Source organism: Brienomyrus brachyistius, chromosome 1, assembly GCF_023856365.1.
Source record: "Brienomyrus brachyistius isolate T26 chromosome 1, BBRACH_0.4, whole genome shotgun sequence".
In the NCBI taxonomy this organism is placed as follows: Eukaryota; Metazoa; Chordata; class Actinopteri; order Osteoglossiformes; family Mormyridae; genus Brienomyrus; species Brienomyrus brachyistius.
Window position 1 is genome coordinate 32,757,730 of NC_064533.1, and position 15,140 is coordinate 32,772,869.

General features: G+C 45.2%; 1 protein-coding gene across 44 annotated transcripts in view; it reads left to right on the forward strand.

The window, feature by feature from the left end:
- The window catches only part of LOC125740624 (enhancer of polycomb homolog 1-like), a 47,383-nt gene extending 32,483 nt beyond the window's left edge, over positions 1-14,900 (forward strand). For 2 of the 44 annotated variants that reach the window (XM_049012205.1, XM_049012066.1), the window contains 12 exons: positions 3,760-3,919; positions 9,682-9,827; positions 10,199-10,405; positions 10,513-10,661; positions 10,770-10,926; positions 11,119-11,283; positions 11,400-11,495; positions 11,593-11,744; positions 11,870-12,228; positions 12,672-12,769; positions 12,852-14,137; positions 14,235-14,900. In XM_049012205.1, the coding sequence (XP_048868162.1) occupies positions 3,820-3,919; positions 9,682-9,827; positions 10,199-10,405; positions 10,513-10,661; positions 10,770-10,926; positions 11,119-11,283; positions 11,400-11,495; positions 11,593-11,744; positions 11,870-12,228; positions 12,672-12,769; positions 12,852-14,137; positions 14,235-14,307 (2,988 nt within the window). In that variant the 5' untranslated portion in view covers positions 3,760-3,819 and the 3' untranslated portion in view covers positions 14,308-14,900. The remainder of the gene's footprint in view (positions 1-3,759; positions 3,920-9,681; positions 9,828-10,198; positions 10,406-10,512; positions 10,662-10,769; positions 10,927-11,118; positions 11,284-11,399; positions 11,496-11,592; positions 11,745-11,869; positions 12,229-12,671; positions 12,770-12,851; positions 14,138-14,234) is intronic. The other 42 variants (XM_049012184.1, XM_049012248.1, XM_049012256.1 and 39 more) reach the window with 42 other exon arrangements.
- Positions 14,901-15,140: the final 240 nt, after the last annotated feature.

Below are 15,140 nucleotides of genomic sequence, written 5' to 3' on the forward strand. Positions count from 1 at the left end.
GGGTGGTACACTGGTGTCAGTCATCACCATTGTGATTGTGCACCACAATATGAATTTGCTCTATACCACTAACACCGTGAGAAGTCATCAGCCTAATTATACAACAGGCTATTTATTTAAAAAAAAAAAAAAACATTTTATTTTCTTCAGCGCTTGTAAGACACTCTGATGCTGTGTCAAGATAGCAAATTAATAGATATAAAAATAAAAGATTTTGTTTATACACATTAAACAAAATAACCTGGTTGAATATATTATGCTTTTGAAATTTACTACTATACAACCATGGGAAAAAATTCAGACTACAGCACAATTTTTTTTGTTCCTCATTTCTCAATTTATGGGTGTGCAGCTGTGAATAATATATACTTTTGCAAAATGAAGCCTGGTTCTTTGCTGTTTCTCATTAATAAAGGGCTTCTCCCTTGCTTTATGGGACTTCTGTCCTGCTTCTAGGAGCTTGATGCTTACTATCCTATACTTCACACCTGTACTTATTGTCTGCTATTCCTTTTGAAAGTCACTTCATGTCATCCTCAGATTCATATGAAACTGTTGCATAAGTTAATGGTCTTCTCTGGCATCAGAAAATTGTTCTGCCCTCTACCCGGTTTTTGGTCATTCACTGTGTCTCCAACTTCACCTTATTCTTATGTACTGTCTATGTGTCTTAGAAATTTTGAACCTGGAAGCAACCTGCTGATCAGTATAGCCTTCTGCCAGCAGAACCATGATTAAGCCAGGATTTTAAAAATGCGCGGCCCTTCTTTTTGTGCTAATGTGTCAATGTATGTGTATCACCGCAATGAATCGTAACACCCTCAACCAAAAAGTCACAATGTTCCTAACAGAGAATCAACTTTGGTGAAACAAAAAAGATACATTTTCAGGGCTACCAGCTCTCATGCATCTGGCGTGACACGCCAGTGAAATCTTACATCGAATATATGTAATTCTGTTATAACCCTAAAATTAGCTACATCAGTAACGGGTTATTTTCCAAACCATGCAGACTATTTACAAGATCGTAAAACATAAATCCGTGTGCAAACTTGTCTCTAATTGAAAATCTCACTCCAGCCAGCTGACCAAAGTTGGCAACCCTGCGTTTTATTTGAAATTAAAGGTAAAATTAACTGTTTTCAGCTGAAGCGGCTTGTCATTCTGTTTGCAGTGATAGTCGTTTATAAAAACATATGAGAACATTACCTATGTCTTCTATCTTTTCAAAATAACACCACTCACACCCAACTATAATAGCAATTAAAATGTACTTAATATATTGTAATTTTTTTTTATTTACATAAATGGATATGCATCTCAACTTGTTCATGAGGTCAGTTTCTGTAGAGGTAGACAGCTGTAATACATAAGCATAGCTTTCATTTGGGACGGCAATTGTGCCTAGATTAAAATTGATCTTCTTTCTGGTTGTAAATTCTCTAAAATAGTTTTTCTCAAACCAGTCCTAGGGACCTCCAGACAGTCGAAGTTTTTCCTTTCCCCCAGTTCCCTGAGAGTTGGGTGGAAGCAAAAATGTGGTCCGTTTGGGGATCCCTGAGGACTGGTGAGAAACACTGCTGTAAAGCAAGTAGCGTGGTATAAGAATGTGAAATCAAGCTGTCCATGTTGATAATAGGCTGTCCAGGAGTATAGTAGTGTTGATTCTTTAACTTTGTTTGCCAGATGCTTATGTTTTTTCTGTTCTGTTTTATAAGAAGGTTTGAATGTCAGCAGAACATAATGGACACAAATTCCCAGTTTGCAGGCATATCAAATACAGTGGCACTGGGGACGCTGAACAGGACACGCTTGTGAATTTAGCTGTAAATTCAGTTTAATTTCCAGATTCTGTGTAACTAGATGTTTATATCTAATAATTAGTGCCTTTAATTGGGTGCATGCGGGCCAGTCTGCACTTTTCCTTGTTTGATGGACCCCCCCCCCAACTTGAATGTGGTCAGTGGAGTGAGGGTGTTCCTTAATGTGTGATGAGTCAGTATGGCAGAGGCTCTGTGTGAGACAAAGGGTAGGCATTTCTGTTTTCTATCAGAAGGATGTAGCCCTGGAGGGAATCCTCCCCATCCCCCCACCCCAAATATAATCACAACAACAAAGTATAACTGTCTTTGTTAAATAAAAAATCTACCAATATTGCTGTGACCTACTAATAAACAAAAATTTAGTAAATCAAAATAAATATTCTCTCAAGTAGAGCTGGGCGGTAAATTTATATGATGGTGTTTTTCAGTTATATCGGTTTCACGGTATACAGCAGTATTTTTTTATTTTTTTAAGTATGACTACTGAATATATTACAAAATATATTGAATTTAGACTTGCCTTCTCTGAATGTGTTTAAAAATCTCAAACTCTGAGATTAAAGAAGTGTCATAGTTTCATATAAATGAAATAAATGGAGAGTTTGAGTATTTGTATATGTTTTAGTTTGTTTAATTTATATTATTTTATTTATATTTTCGGTATGAACTGGTATACCACCCAGCACTACTGTCAAGTAAATAAAATTGATATCCATTAAGGTGTACATTTAGTAAATGATCTGTACAGTATTGACATTAGCAGTTTTCAGCTTCATTGCAGTAGTGTCGGCTGAGTGGGGTGCAGATCATAGCCCACTGTCCTGGCCTGCACCCAGTCCTCCCCCATTGCCCTTGGACACTGTTCACCTTTGATGTGTTTTGACTCTGTCACTCATTGTGGACTGGGGTGCTTTTATGGCCAGGGGACAGTGTTTAAACTCTGGACACTTTTTTGCAAGTGGGGATTAGCAGCTTTATAAAATGGCCCCAGCCTCCGGGTCTGTGTTTTTTTTTAATGCCTAGCATCCCATGTGCTTGGGTGTGTATTATGGTATGTGAATGAGTTATGAGGTCTTTCCCCTCACCCATCATCATGATCTACAGGATAGTCTTAATTGAATTTAATTTGATTGATTTTGATTTCTTTGAGCCTGTTCACCATACTTGCTAATTACTTAGTGGGTTCTTTATACAGATGATTGTGGCTGCTTTGTAAATGTGTAGGAACCTCCATATCAGGTCAGCGGCTTGAAGGGCCTCCAGGCACGTTTTAAACTTTCATTATTGGTTGCCTCTAGATGGTTCCTCCTGAAACCTGCCAACCAAGTGCCTTAATGTGGATTGTTACGGGATTTAATGATGCTTGTTAACAAGGGTGAACTGGTCAGCAGCAAGCTTAATTGTGTACCCTATCTCTGCCATTACTTTTGAAAGTAATACAGCTATCTAGTTAAACTTATAAAAATATGGTCAAATGTACACGTTACATAGCTGGTTTATCTGATCTGTTTTCTATTTGGTTTTCCCTAAAACTTAATTTTTGTGCAGGATAAATTGCACAGTAGAATGTAATGTATTGATTTTGGATACTGTGGGGAGTTTAAATTCGCTTATGTGTTCGGTTGCCCATTGAACTTGTTCTCTGTAGGTCTCACATGAAACTTTTAAATGTTAGTCACAGTCACATATAGAAAACAATTTTTCAAGACACTAGGCTGAGTACATTTTTTTATATGTAATTCAAGCTTGGCATTCTCCAGCCTTGAGTTTATGCCAGATTCCTGCTCTTACTGTGGTTGATTTTGGCGTCAGTTCATTGCAGTGTTTGGAAGCTGGAAGCTTTGGCCGCATTTGCCACTTGTCTTTCTGCTGTATGCTTGATCATTTGTATCCCTTGACCCTGTGACTCATACCTGTATGCTGCCACCCCTGACAGGAACACCACCTCCAGAGGGCCATATCAGCCCAGCAGGTGTACGGGGAGAAGCGGGACAACATGGTGATCCCCGTACCACAGGCAGAGAGCAACATCGCCTATTACGAGACGCTCTACCCTGGGGAGTTCCGGATGCCCAAGCAGCTCATTCACCTACAGCGTGAGTCATGGTCGGCCCACAGCTGGCCCGTATTCCTTGTTTATTTTTTGGTGGTGGGGGGGATGAATCTTTAGCCACGTTTATTTGTTAATTATTGCCAAGAGAGTACACTAGTTTTACCAATTTATACTATATAATATATATTAGACATAAACACACACATACAGAAATCCTGTCAGAATGGTCATTATTCCCAAAGGCTCATTGGCAGGAATGTGCAAGCAGTATGTCATACATTCTCATGCATCTGTGCAAGTCCACATAAACTTGATAGTGGGATGATATGAATATGAACTTGAAAGTTTTCTGTAGGGACTGAATGAGTATACGCCTTTTCACGCCAGTCACATAAGCATAGATGGAAGCGAGTAAGGTGCAAGTTGCACATTTGATAACTGTTCAGTGTTGCCTCAGACTGACATTTGTTGAAGTGAACTTCTTCGTGATGGCTGCTGTTTGGGGAAGGAAACCATACATGCCATTAAGTTTGATACGGTTATTGGAATTCAGGTGACGTATCTGTCCTTAAATGTATGACAGGAGCCTGGCCTGCCAACCTTGCTATGAGGGTGGTGTTTTGTGTATTTACCCCACTGTCAGAGCTAATGGATTGGTGGTAATTTCCAGATGGCTGTCTGCATACGGATGGTGTGACCGATGGGAATTGATTTGCTTTCAATGCATAAATGCAACTCTGTCCACCTAGCTGATGTGCTTTCCTGGTTCTTAGTCACGTTGTTACCTTCTGCTGACTGTAAGATCACCAGGCGATTAGAGCAGGATGTGTGAATGGCACCAGGGTGAGGAGAGTGCAGTGCTGGATCCGTGTCTCCTCTGCTGTGTTCTGCAGAGGTTTTGTTGGCTTGTCACAGTGGGGTTCCTGCTGCTGGGATCAGAGCCCCCTTTGGCAGGGGGCTGCAGGAGCTGACACTGGACTGAACATGTACTTCAGATGGAGCTGGGATTGCTCTTGTGTTCAGCCATTGACATTTGAGTGGAACTTGCATGCATTTTCAGCATTTTCTCCCATAATGATGTTTCACCACTGTGAAGCAGCTTTTCATGTTTACTTGGAGTTATGTTGTGTTTAGCAGGGGTCTGTCGTCCGTGAAATATTGCTTTGCTAGTAATAAACTGTTCCTGCTTTGCATACTATCACAGCCAAAGGAATTGTTTGTCATTTTCCAGTCGGAAACGTAAAATATAAATCTATTCAGTATTCTGTAAGCCTTGGGAGTAGTGCTGCGTGGTGTATCGGTTCATCTGCTATACTGGTTTTAATTTCCCCTATGATATGAGTTTTTCATATACCACCATACCATAGCATAGCTGAACCTACAGCTGTAACACTTGTTAAATGATATCATATTGTTTGCTGCTACAAGCATTATGGATCGCTGGGCAGAAAGTATTGGGGGGGGGGGGCTGTTAACTGTCTGTGCTCAGTCATAGCTATAACTTTGATACAACAATATATACCTGTTCAGCGGTTTAGTATTTATAGCTACTGCTTCAGTCTGTGCCTTATTATCAGAGTATGTGTTATATAATTAGGTCAGCAATTAAATGTTTATCGGTAAAGCAAAATACCTAATTACTGATTTATCACAGCAATAATAATTAAAATCATCAAAACCAGTTAAGCAAACATGTCATTATCCAGCTAAATATACAATATTAATGTAGTGAAACACGTGAAACAATTATCGAGCTAAGTACATGCTAATAATCAATGAAGTGTGCTGCTGTCGTGCTGCATATACATTAATAAAACATGTCTGTGATACTATCAAGCTAAATGTTAATGATTATAATAAAACACACCTTTTTAAAAACATTCAGAAACATTTTATTGATGTAAACGCTTGTTGCATCAGTAAGGGTGACCTTGGGGCCAAAAAAATACTGTGATAAAAATTATGGCGCCATTTTTCACTTTTTGGACGGTGTCGCTTATTTCCAGGAGTAGCCTGTCCCTTTATGTAAATAATATTTTGATAATGTATTAAGTACAGGAAATGTATCATTTTCAGTTGGGAGACATGGGAGAGTATCAACAGCATTCATTTTGCATAAAGTCTGAAAATCTTAATATGAACTTGTGCTGCAACACAACTAAAATGACCAGTTCTGCTGCACCAAAAGAACACTACTTGTGGTCACATGATGGCTGGGAACCAACCTGTATACCAATGAAAGCATCAAGGCACACAGCTACTAAAACAGTAAAATATTTAGATGATGTCATCCAGAGTAACTTAAGTGAATAATGAGGGGGAGGTAACAATGCATCCTCTGTAGCTGCCGTTGCTTGTGATTTCCACCTCTTTCTGTCATGATAATGTTTGCACAATACTGAAGTTTGCTCTGTCGGATGATTTAAAACCGAACCAGTTCCACAACAGAGGTCTCCTCTCTTGTCGATGTCTGCTGCTTCAGACATTCCACTCCTTTTTATTTTTATTTTTTTATTTCTTCTTTCCCAACCTTCTTAAATTTTACCCTATACCTAGCTTTAGTAACTACTTTTTGCACAACATTACCACACATTAATGTTTTGCTTTTTAATTTGCTGCTACCTAATGTATCTGGGTTCTTGTTTAATGTGTGCAATCACACAAAATCTGTTTTGTTAATTTGCCATCACGACAGCATCAGTGTGTGTTTTAATAGAAAATTCACATAACACGGATAAACCGGTTACACATACTGTATACTATTTAAGGAGAAGTATTCGGACTACAACTGAAGCTTTGAAGAAAATAAAATATTTTTTATACAGAGGCTATTATATAATTAGATTGTTGACTTCTCATGGTGTTGAGGGTATAGTGCAGTCCATGTCGTAGCGCACAATCACACCGGTAATGACTGTGGCACTGGTGTACCACTCACCCCTGCTGTGATATACCATGTAACGGCCAGAATCTTAAATACTGTGATACAATTTTTTGGTCATACCACTACTTGGTAGCCCTCTGAGAGCATCACTGTCAGGATGGGGACTAGAGTTATAGGTTTGTAAGTTACAAACAAACAAATTTATTTTTGTAAAGCGCAGTACCACCACATTACATCGTCTCAAAGCGCCCAGTGAGTAAGCCAAAGGCGACAGTGGCAAGGAAAAACTCCCAAGAAGGAAGAAACCTTGGAAGGGATCAGACTCAAAGGGGGAGCCCATCCTCCAGGGGCCGGCAGGGAGAGTCAAATAGAAGAGATGGTTAAGTGCCAAGTCACACTGTCGAAATCATAAGATTTGAGAAATACACGGGGAGCAGGGAGGTGATGACAAGCCGGTGCCGACTCTCCTTCCAATTGCCAGACAACCAGAAGTAAGGCAGCGGGTCATACATGGAAGATGACACAGGCTGAACGACGAGCTGGATGCAGGGACGTCTCTGGTAGTGGCAACGTCACATGTAGCAGGGTCTGCTGGACATCTTGATAGGTTGAGGTCTCCAGGCAGCACCCCCCCGGTAGGAGTTGGGGAAAAAAATTTACAATTTGTCAAAGTAGGGGAGACTATAAGTAGTGAAACATCTAGGTGAGTGCAATATGAAGTGCAATGTGCAAGCTCCGGCAGATATGGCTATGGCAGCATAAGTAGGAGGGAGAGGCATGTGGGAATGCAGGCATGGGGAGTCCCTGAAATGTCAGTACTCCAATTCCACAAGGGATTGTGAAGCTAGAGTGACAGAACTGACAGTTCAGTTTATCCAAAGCCAATGGCACCGATCCCCACCCAGCTCTACACCTCACACTATAGGTCTGACTAGGAGTGAGGAGTTAGCTAGAGCTAGAACTAGTGTCCCTATACGCTAAACTAAACAGGTGTGTTTTTAGGCTAGACTTGAATATTGAGAGTGAGCCTGAAACCCGCACATCCAGTGGAAGACCATTCCACAGCTGAGGAGCTCTATAGGAGAAAACTCTGCAGCCTGCCATAGCTCTTTCTACCCTAGGTACTGACAGATATCCCATGGCTTGAAAATGAAGCAAGCGTGAAGGGTTGTATGTGGTCAGCAGATCACTAAGGTATTCTGGTGCAAGGCCATTCAGTGCTTTATAGGTTAATAGCAGTATTTTATAGTCAATTTGAGACTTAACTGGCAGCCAATGAAGGGAGGATAAGACCGGTGTAATACGATCAAATTTGTTAGTGTTTGCTAGAACTCTGGCTGCAGCATTTTGTACCAATTGAAGTTTATGTAAGGATCCAGACGTGCAACCAGATAGGAGGGCATTATAGTAGTCCAGTCTGGAACTTACAAAGGCATGTATTAATTTTTCTGCATCATGAAGTGAGAGCATCTTACGAAGCTTGGCTATGTTCCGTAGATGATAAAATGCAGTACTAGTAATACCTCTTATGTGAGCATCAAAACATAGATCTGAATCAACAAGAATGCCAAGATTTCTAACCACCGTGTTAGGTTGTGTAGGAAGGCTACCAATGTTGATGTGGTGAAACTTATTTCTTGCAGCCTTGGGACCAATTACCAGAACGTCTGTTTTTTCTGTGTTTAACATAAGGAAATGTTTTGCCATCCTGCACCGGATATCTAATAGACAGTCTTCTAACCAAGAGAGTAGTGATGTATCATCAGGGTTAACAGATATGTACAACTGTGTATCATCTGCATAACAATGAAACCCAACACCATGATTTTTAATAATGTTACCAAGAGATAGCATGTATAGGGTAGATGGTAGCGGGCCCAGGACTGATCCCTGTGGGACACCATATTTAACTTTGGTGGGCTTGGATGATTCATTGTTCATATGGGCATACTGATAGCGATCAGTTAAATAGGAGTGGAACCAAGAAAGTGTTGTCCCTGTAATGCCAACTACACCTTCTAACCGGTCCAAGAGGATATTATGGTCCACAGTATCGAATGCTGCAGTTAAATCTAGCAATACCAATAGAGATACACAGCCACGGTCAGAAGCCACAAGTAAATCATTCATTACTTTGACTAGAGCAGTTTCTGTGCTATGGTTTGGTCTAAAGCCAGACTGATATAATTCACTGGTATTATTTTTTGTAGGAAAGAAGACAACTGATGAACCTTTTCCATGATCTTTGAAATGAGAGAAGATTAGAGATAGGTCTATAGAAACCAAGATTTGGTTTCTTTAGGAGGGGTCTAATAACCGCCATTTTAAAAGGTTTTGGAACATGTCCAAGCCTAAGAGATGAGTTTAACACATTTAACAGGGTAGTGCTAATCTGCGGTGCAATTTCCTTGAAGAATTTTGTAGGAATTGGGTCTACGAGGCTAGAAGAGGATTCACAGGAGAAAATTAAGTTCAAAAGTTCTGAGTGTTTTATAGGAATGAAAGATTCAAAGGTCTCATTATTGGTAGACATAAGACTAGCAGGAGTCTGGCAGCCGTAAGTAGGTAAGGACATGCACTGGATGGTCTGTCTAATCTTACATTTTTTTATGGTAAAATAACTAATAGTTAAAGGAACCCATTTGTGCTGTGGGGCAACTGTGCCTCTGTGAGTCCAGGTATCCTTATGCTTGCAGCTCCTGAAGCTTTGAGCCCTCAGTTTTATGTGCAGTTTTATGAGAGGCACAGTATAAAACTGGGTCAGCTAGGGAGACTGTAGTGTTCAGGTGTGTCTCTGACGTGATCTGGGGTAAAGAGCATGAAAGCCCAGGTTAGTTTGGAAGCTGTCCCTGTTTGTGTCTGCCTGTGTTTGTCCTCTCTTAAAGGACTTGACTAAACTCCATCTGACTTTCTTGGTGCAGCGTTCAGTCTGGACACAGAGCAACCAGACTATGACTTGGATTCGGAAGATGACGTGTTTCTGAACAAGCTGAAGAAGAAGATGGAGATCACTCCTCTGCAGTTCGAGGAGATGGTAGACCGTCTGGAAAAGGGTAGTGGACAGCAGGTAACCCAGTACTCATGGATTGTTTGCCTGTATCTGTACCTATTAAATGTACCTATTGAAATTAAAAAAATTCCTGAAGCAAGACACCCTGGAAAATCTATGCTGTGGTTTTTCTAAACGAGATCTCACTATTGAGCCTGTCCTTCCTGCCCATTTTTGGGCACTTATACAGCACTGGATCAGATTGCTTTCATCATAGTCTTGAAAGTGAATTGCATGTTTTCTTTGTTCCGATCTAAACTGTTGCCATCTGTGGCCTGATGTTGGGCTGATTTGAATTATCTGTGACCTTTAGGTGCTTTGCAGTGTGAGACCACATGGTGGGGCTGAAGGGCACAGTATTACCCCTGTCCTCCCTTGCCCCTTCACAGCTGGTGACCCTGCAAGAGGCCAAGCTGCTGCTGAAGGAAGATGACGAGCTCATCCGCGAGGTGTTTGAGTACTGGACGCGCAAGCGGAGGCCCTCCGAGAGCATCTCCCTCCTCTCCGGCATCAAGCAGGAGAAGCGTGATGGTTCCAGCACCAATGATCCCTATGTGGCCTTCCGCCGGAGGACGGAGAAGATGCAGACACGCAAGGTAGGAGACGTGGTAGCTTCCCCTTCCTCACCCACTGGCACCGTGCCACATTCTGGTGCCTTGTTATAGCTGGTGGGCTCCACTGACTGTTGGCTTATTGATCCCAGAACCGCAAAAACGACGAGGCATCGTACGAGAAGATGCTGAAGCTGCGCCGGGATTTGAGCCGGGCCGTCACCATCCTGGAGATGATCAAGCGCAGGGAGAAGAGCAAGCGGGAGCTTCTGCACCTCACGCTGGAGATCGTGGAGAAGAGGTCAGCCCCCTCGCCTCTCAGTGGGCATGTAGAACCTGGAAGACTAAATCATAGTGCTGTACTGGCAGGGGTATGTCCTGACCCAGCACCACTTGTCTGCTGTCCTAGGTACAGCATGGCCGACTTCGGCGGCGAGGTCATGGCAGAGGTGCTGGCCCAGAGGGCCCTGGTGAAACCTACATACCCCATTCCCATCATTCCACTGTCCAGCAGCAACCAGCACAGGCACCAGGATCACATGGAGATGAAGGAGTACAAAGCTAAGGTGAGCCTAAAACCATTGCTGCTCCTCCAGGCCACCTACTTGCTCAGCAGTAGGGCTTCATGGGAAGGGGCACCATCTGACTGTGTAGTGCAGGTCTTTGCTTTTCATGGCTGAAAGACATGACGGAATTGTGAAGTGATCATTCCTCAAGCCGCGTATGCTAACTCCACCCCTGTTTGGCCGTCTCACCAGCCTGAGAAGACAGAAGTCGTCAGGACGAAACGGAAATATGAGAAGAAGCCCAAAGTCTTACCACTGTCGGCTTCTGTGCCGCAGCAGACAAGTCCGTCCGTGTTCAGTGTGAAGGACCTGAACCAGTACGATTTTCCCAGCTCAGACGACGAGCCCTTCTCCCAGGTACTCACCACCTAAGAGTCTGCTTCTGGGGAGGCCAACAGCTCTGTAAATCCACCCAAAGCCCCACCCCCCCAAACGTCAGGTTTCATCCCCCCCCTCTCTCCCCCATCTTCAAGCAGCAGATTCAATCAGGTTCCTCCGATGCCGAGGAGGAGAATGACCCAGACGGGCCCTTCGCTTTCCGGAGGAGGGCTGGCTGTCAGTACTACGCTGTGAGTGTCCGGGAGGCTGCTTTCTTTGATGTCTTGACTTTTCTGTATGTCTCTCCCCAAACGCTGACTGACCTTCCCTCTCTCTTCCGCACCCCAGCCTCGGGAAGCCCAGGGTGCCAGCGGCTGGCCGTGGTGCAGCCCTTCCGAAGGAGGTCTGGGTGATGTGCTCTACAGATACTGCCTCACCTCTTTGTCGGTGCCCAGGCGCTGCGTGGGCTTGGCACGGCGGCGAATCGGCCGGGGGGGCAGGTGAGCCCTGCACGCCTCTGATTGGGAGGGGAGTGGGGGCATCCTAGCCATTCAGGTGGCCAGCTGGTTTGGAGATGTTTTGGGGGTCAGTCAGGCCTCAGGGTGACCCTGCCCTCCTGCCACAGGGTGTTATTGGACAGGGCGCATACGGACTTTGACGATTCGATCGACGGGCCAGATCCAGAGCAGCTGGTCCCCTTGCCCCGCAGCTTGGCTGATGACCCCACCGGTACCTCAGACACAAATACCTCCGACAGAGGCCCTTCTCATGACCTCAACCGCATCCTGTCCAACATCAAAGCGTCCCGCTGGAGACACTTCCGGCCCCGGACGCCGCCACCACAAAATGCACATGGAGGGGAGGCCCAGTCCCATCGCCCATGCCAGGGATTGAGCCGGCTGTCTGCGGCACAATCCGGAACCTTGGCAGGGGGACCTCCCTCCCAAAACAGGAGGGGTGGGAGCACTGCGGCATTCCCTGCTGGTGAGTATCACCCTCTCACAGTTTATTTGATTTTCATAGGTCACCCAAACACAGCATTAGCATTTTAATGAGTGGTTAAACCTGATTAGTCTGGAATCCCCGTAGTTTGTCAATGTTAAGATCAGAAGGCAAATTTTAGGAGGAGTGAGGGGTGTGGGGCTATCGGGTACACGGGACATGACCTAAACGGAGCAGAGAACGTTTGTCAGTCCTAAATTTTGCCTTCAAACTTCCAGCTACCGTTTTTAGAGGGCACATATTTAAATGTGAACTTCACGGTTGGAGTTCGGAATACTAGTTCACCCTTCACTTAGTGGGGCTAGTGACCCGTGTATTTGGTAGCCGACCCCTGCGACCCCCTGCGTCACATGAGCCCTGCTTACTCGATAGTCGACCACAGCAGCCCCTGCTTTATGGTCCTTGCATACGCCGTGTCCCCACAGTCACAGCTGAGCAGTACCAGCAGCACCAAGAGCAGCTGGCCCTCATGCAGAAACAGCAGCTGGCGCAGACACAGCTGCAGCTCAGCAGCAGCACGCAGGTATGCACCACTGCTGCTCAGCAGCCATCTTGTGACACACCGGTCTCGTCACCCCGCTAATGCTGAATTTACTTCCCCCTAGGGTTTGGTGTCGAAGACACTGGACTCTGTCAGCGCCCAGTTTGCTGCCTCCGCTTTGGTGACAAAAGAGCAGCTGATCAGCTCCAAGCCCAAAGAGGAGGTGGTGCTCGGAGCCGGTGTGAATGGTGTGGTTCAGGCCTCAGGTAGGTCCATATGCAGGTCCTGTAAGCCCAAAGAGGAGGTGGTGCTCGGAGCCGGTGTGAATGGTGTGGTTCAGGCCTCAGGTAGGTCCATATGCATGTCCTGTAAGCCCAAAGAGGAGGTGATGCTTGGAGCCGGTGTGAATGGTGTGGTTCAGGCCTCAGGTAGGTCCATATGCAGGTCCTGTAAGCCCAAAGAGGAGGTGATGCTTGGAGCCGGTGTGAATGGTGTGGTCCAGTCCTCATTTAGGTCCATATGCAGGTCCTGTAAGCCCAAAGAGGAGGTGGTGCTTGGAGCCGGTGTCAATGGTGTGGTTCAGGCCTCATTTAGGTCCATATGCAGGTCCTGTAAGCCCAAAGAGGAGGTGGTGCTCGGAGCCGGTGTGAATGGTGTGGTTCAGGCCTCATTTAGGTCCATATGCAGGTCCTGTAAGCCCAAAGAGGAGGTGGTGCTTGGAGCCGGTGTGAATGGTGTGGTTCAGGCCTCATTTAGGTCCATATGCATGTCCTGTAAGCCCAAAGAGGAGGTGGTGCTTGGAGCCAGTGTGAATGGTGTGGTTCAGGCCTCAGGTAGGTCCATATGCAGGTCCTGTAAGCCCAAAGAGGAGGTGGTGCTCGGAGCCGGTGTGAATGGTGTGGTTCAGGCCTCATTTAGGTCCATATGCAGGTCCTGTAAACCCAAATTTTTATCACTGTCAGCTTTGAACCGAAAAGTGAAGATGGCCCTCATTCTGCTGCTGTTCCTGATGGAGTCTCTCTTCTTCCCCCCAGGAGTGTACAAGGGCTTACATCTCTCTAGCACTACGACAGTCCCGCCTCCCATGAGCCAGCCAGTGGCAGCCGGCTCCACCTTCCCTCAGCCAGCCACGAACAGCAGCAGCAGCAGCAGCAGCAGCACTAATGCTGTTGCCATCTCTGCCAGCGAGCCTGCTCACCACACGCCCGCCGCCAACTCCACTACTCAGGTCCTGATCGGGAACAGTATGCGCTTGGGTTTGCCCCCTCCAGGGGGCGCCGTCGCCACCCTGAACACGCGGCATCCACCCAGGACTATAGGCGCGGTCCCGTCTGCCTTAAAGCTGGCCGCGCCCACGAACTGTCAGATGCCCAAGGTCGCCGCCACCTCATCCATGGACATGGTGCCAAGGTGAGACATCCAGATGGCCCAGGGTGACCTCTGCTCTCGATCAGTGGTCGGCATCCCTGGGGGCCTGGTGCTGAGTATGACTCTCCTGTCTCCGCAGGGAAAACCATGAGCAGGAGAAGGCAGCACTGAACAGTATAGCGGACACCACGGTGGTCATGGAGGTCACGTAGTGGCAGGTGGCCCTGCTCGCGGGGGCCCCCTCTAGGTGCTGTGCATCGTAGCATTCGGACCGTGGTGGCGTGCAGTGCAGCGTCTCCATGGCGACCCCCGGGACTTAATGGCAATTCTCATCTCTCATGCTTTTAATTTTTTTTTTGTTACTGTTAGGAGGAAATCTGCGACTGTAAATACGAATATGGTAATTATATGTACAGTACTGCATATTTGTAATATCCCTTGTATATACGTTACTTGAATACAGAACCGTTCATTTGTGATGTTTTGCACTTGGGAAAAAAATAGAAAACTGGTGAGTGAGACGAGAGGGTTGTACAGAGATATGTCATCACGTTGTGCATGGTGAGCAACCTGCTGTTTTATCTATTTATTGTGCTGTGTTTACAGGTTTTTCTTTTTGTTTTGATTTTGTTTTTTTTTTGTACACTGTACCCTCATTGGTTCCTGTGCTGTAGTGAATGTTAGGTAGCTATGGACTCCTGTAATTTTGTATATCGTGAATTTTGGCTCGGTCCCCCTTGGGCTCCTGAGGTTTCTGTGTAGTGTGGATTCAGTGGTGATGTATGGAATTGCCAGGGTGGGGGGGTGGGGGTGCTGCGATTTGTTAGTGGGTAACCTTATGTAGTGGGATCTTCCATTTAAATTGTCCCGACACAGGTAATAAACTAAGAAGGGGGTTCTGGGCCCTGCGGCCCTGCGTCTGAAGTAACACAAGCACTATACTCCTTATCGTGATCATTGCTGCTTTTCTATAACCTGGGTCCCTGGTTTTCATGACATGGAGTCCCGAATGCCTTTTTAATCCCCTCATTTTCTTTTGTAAAAC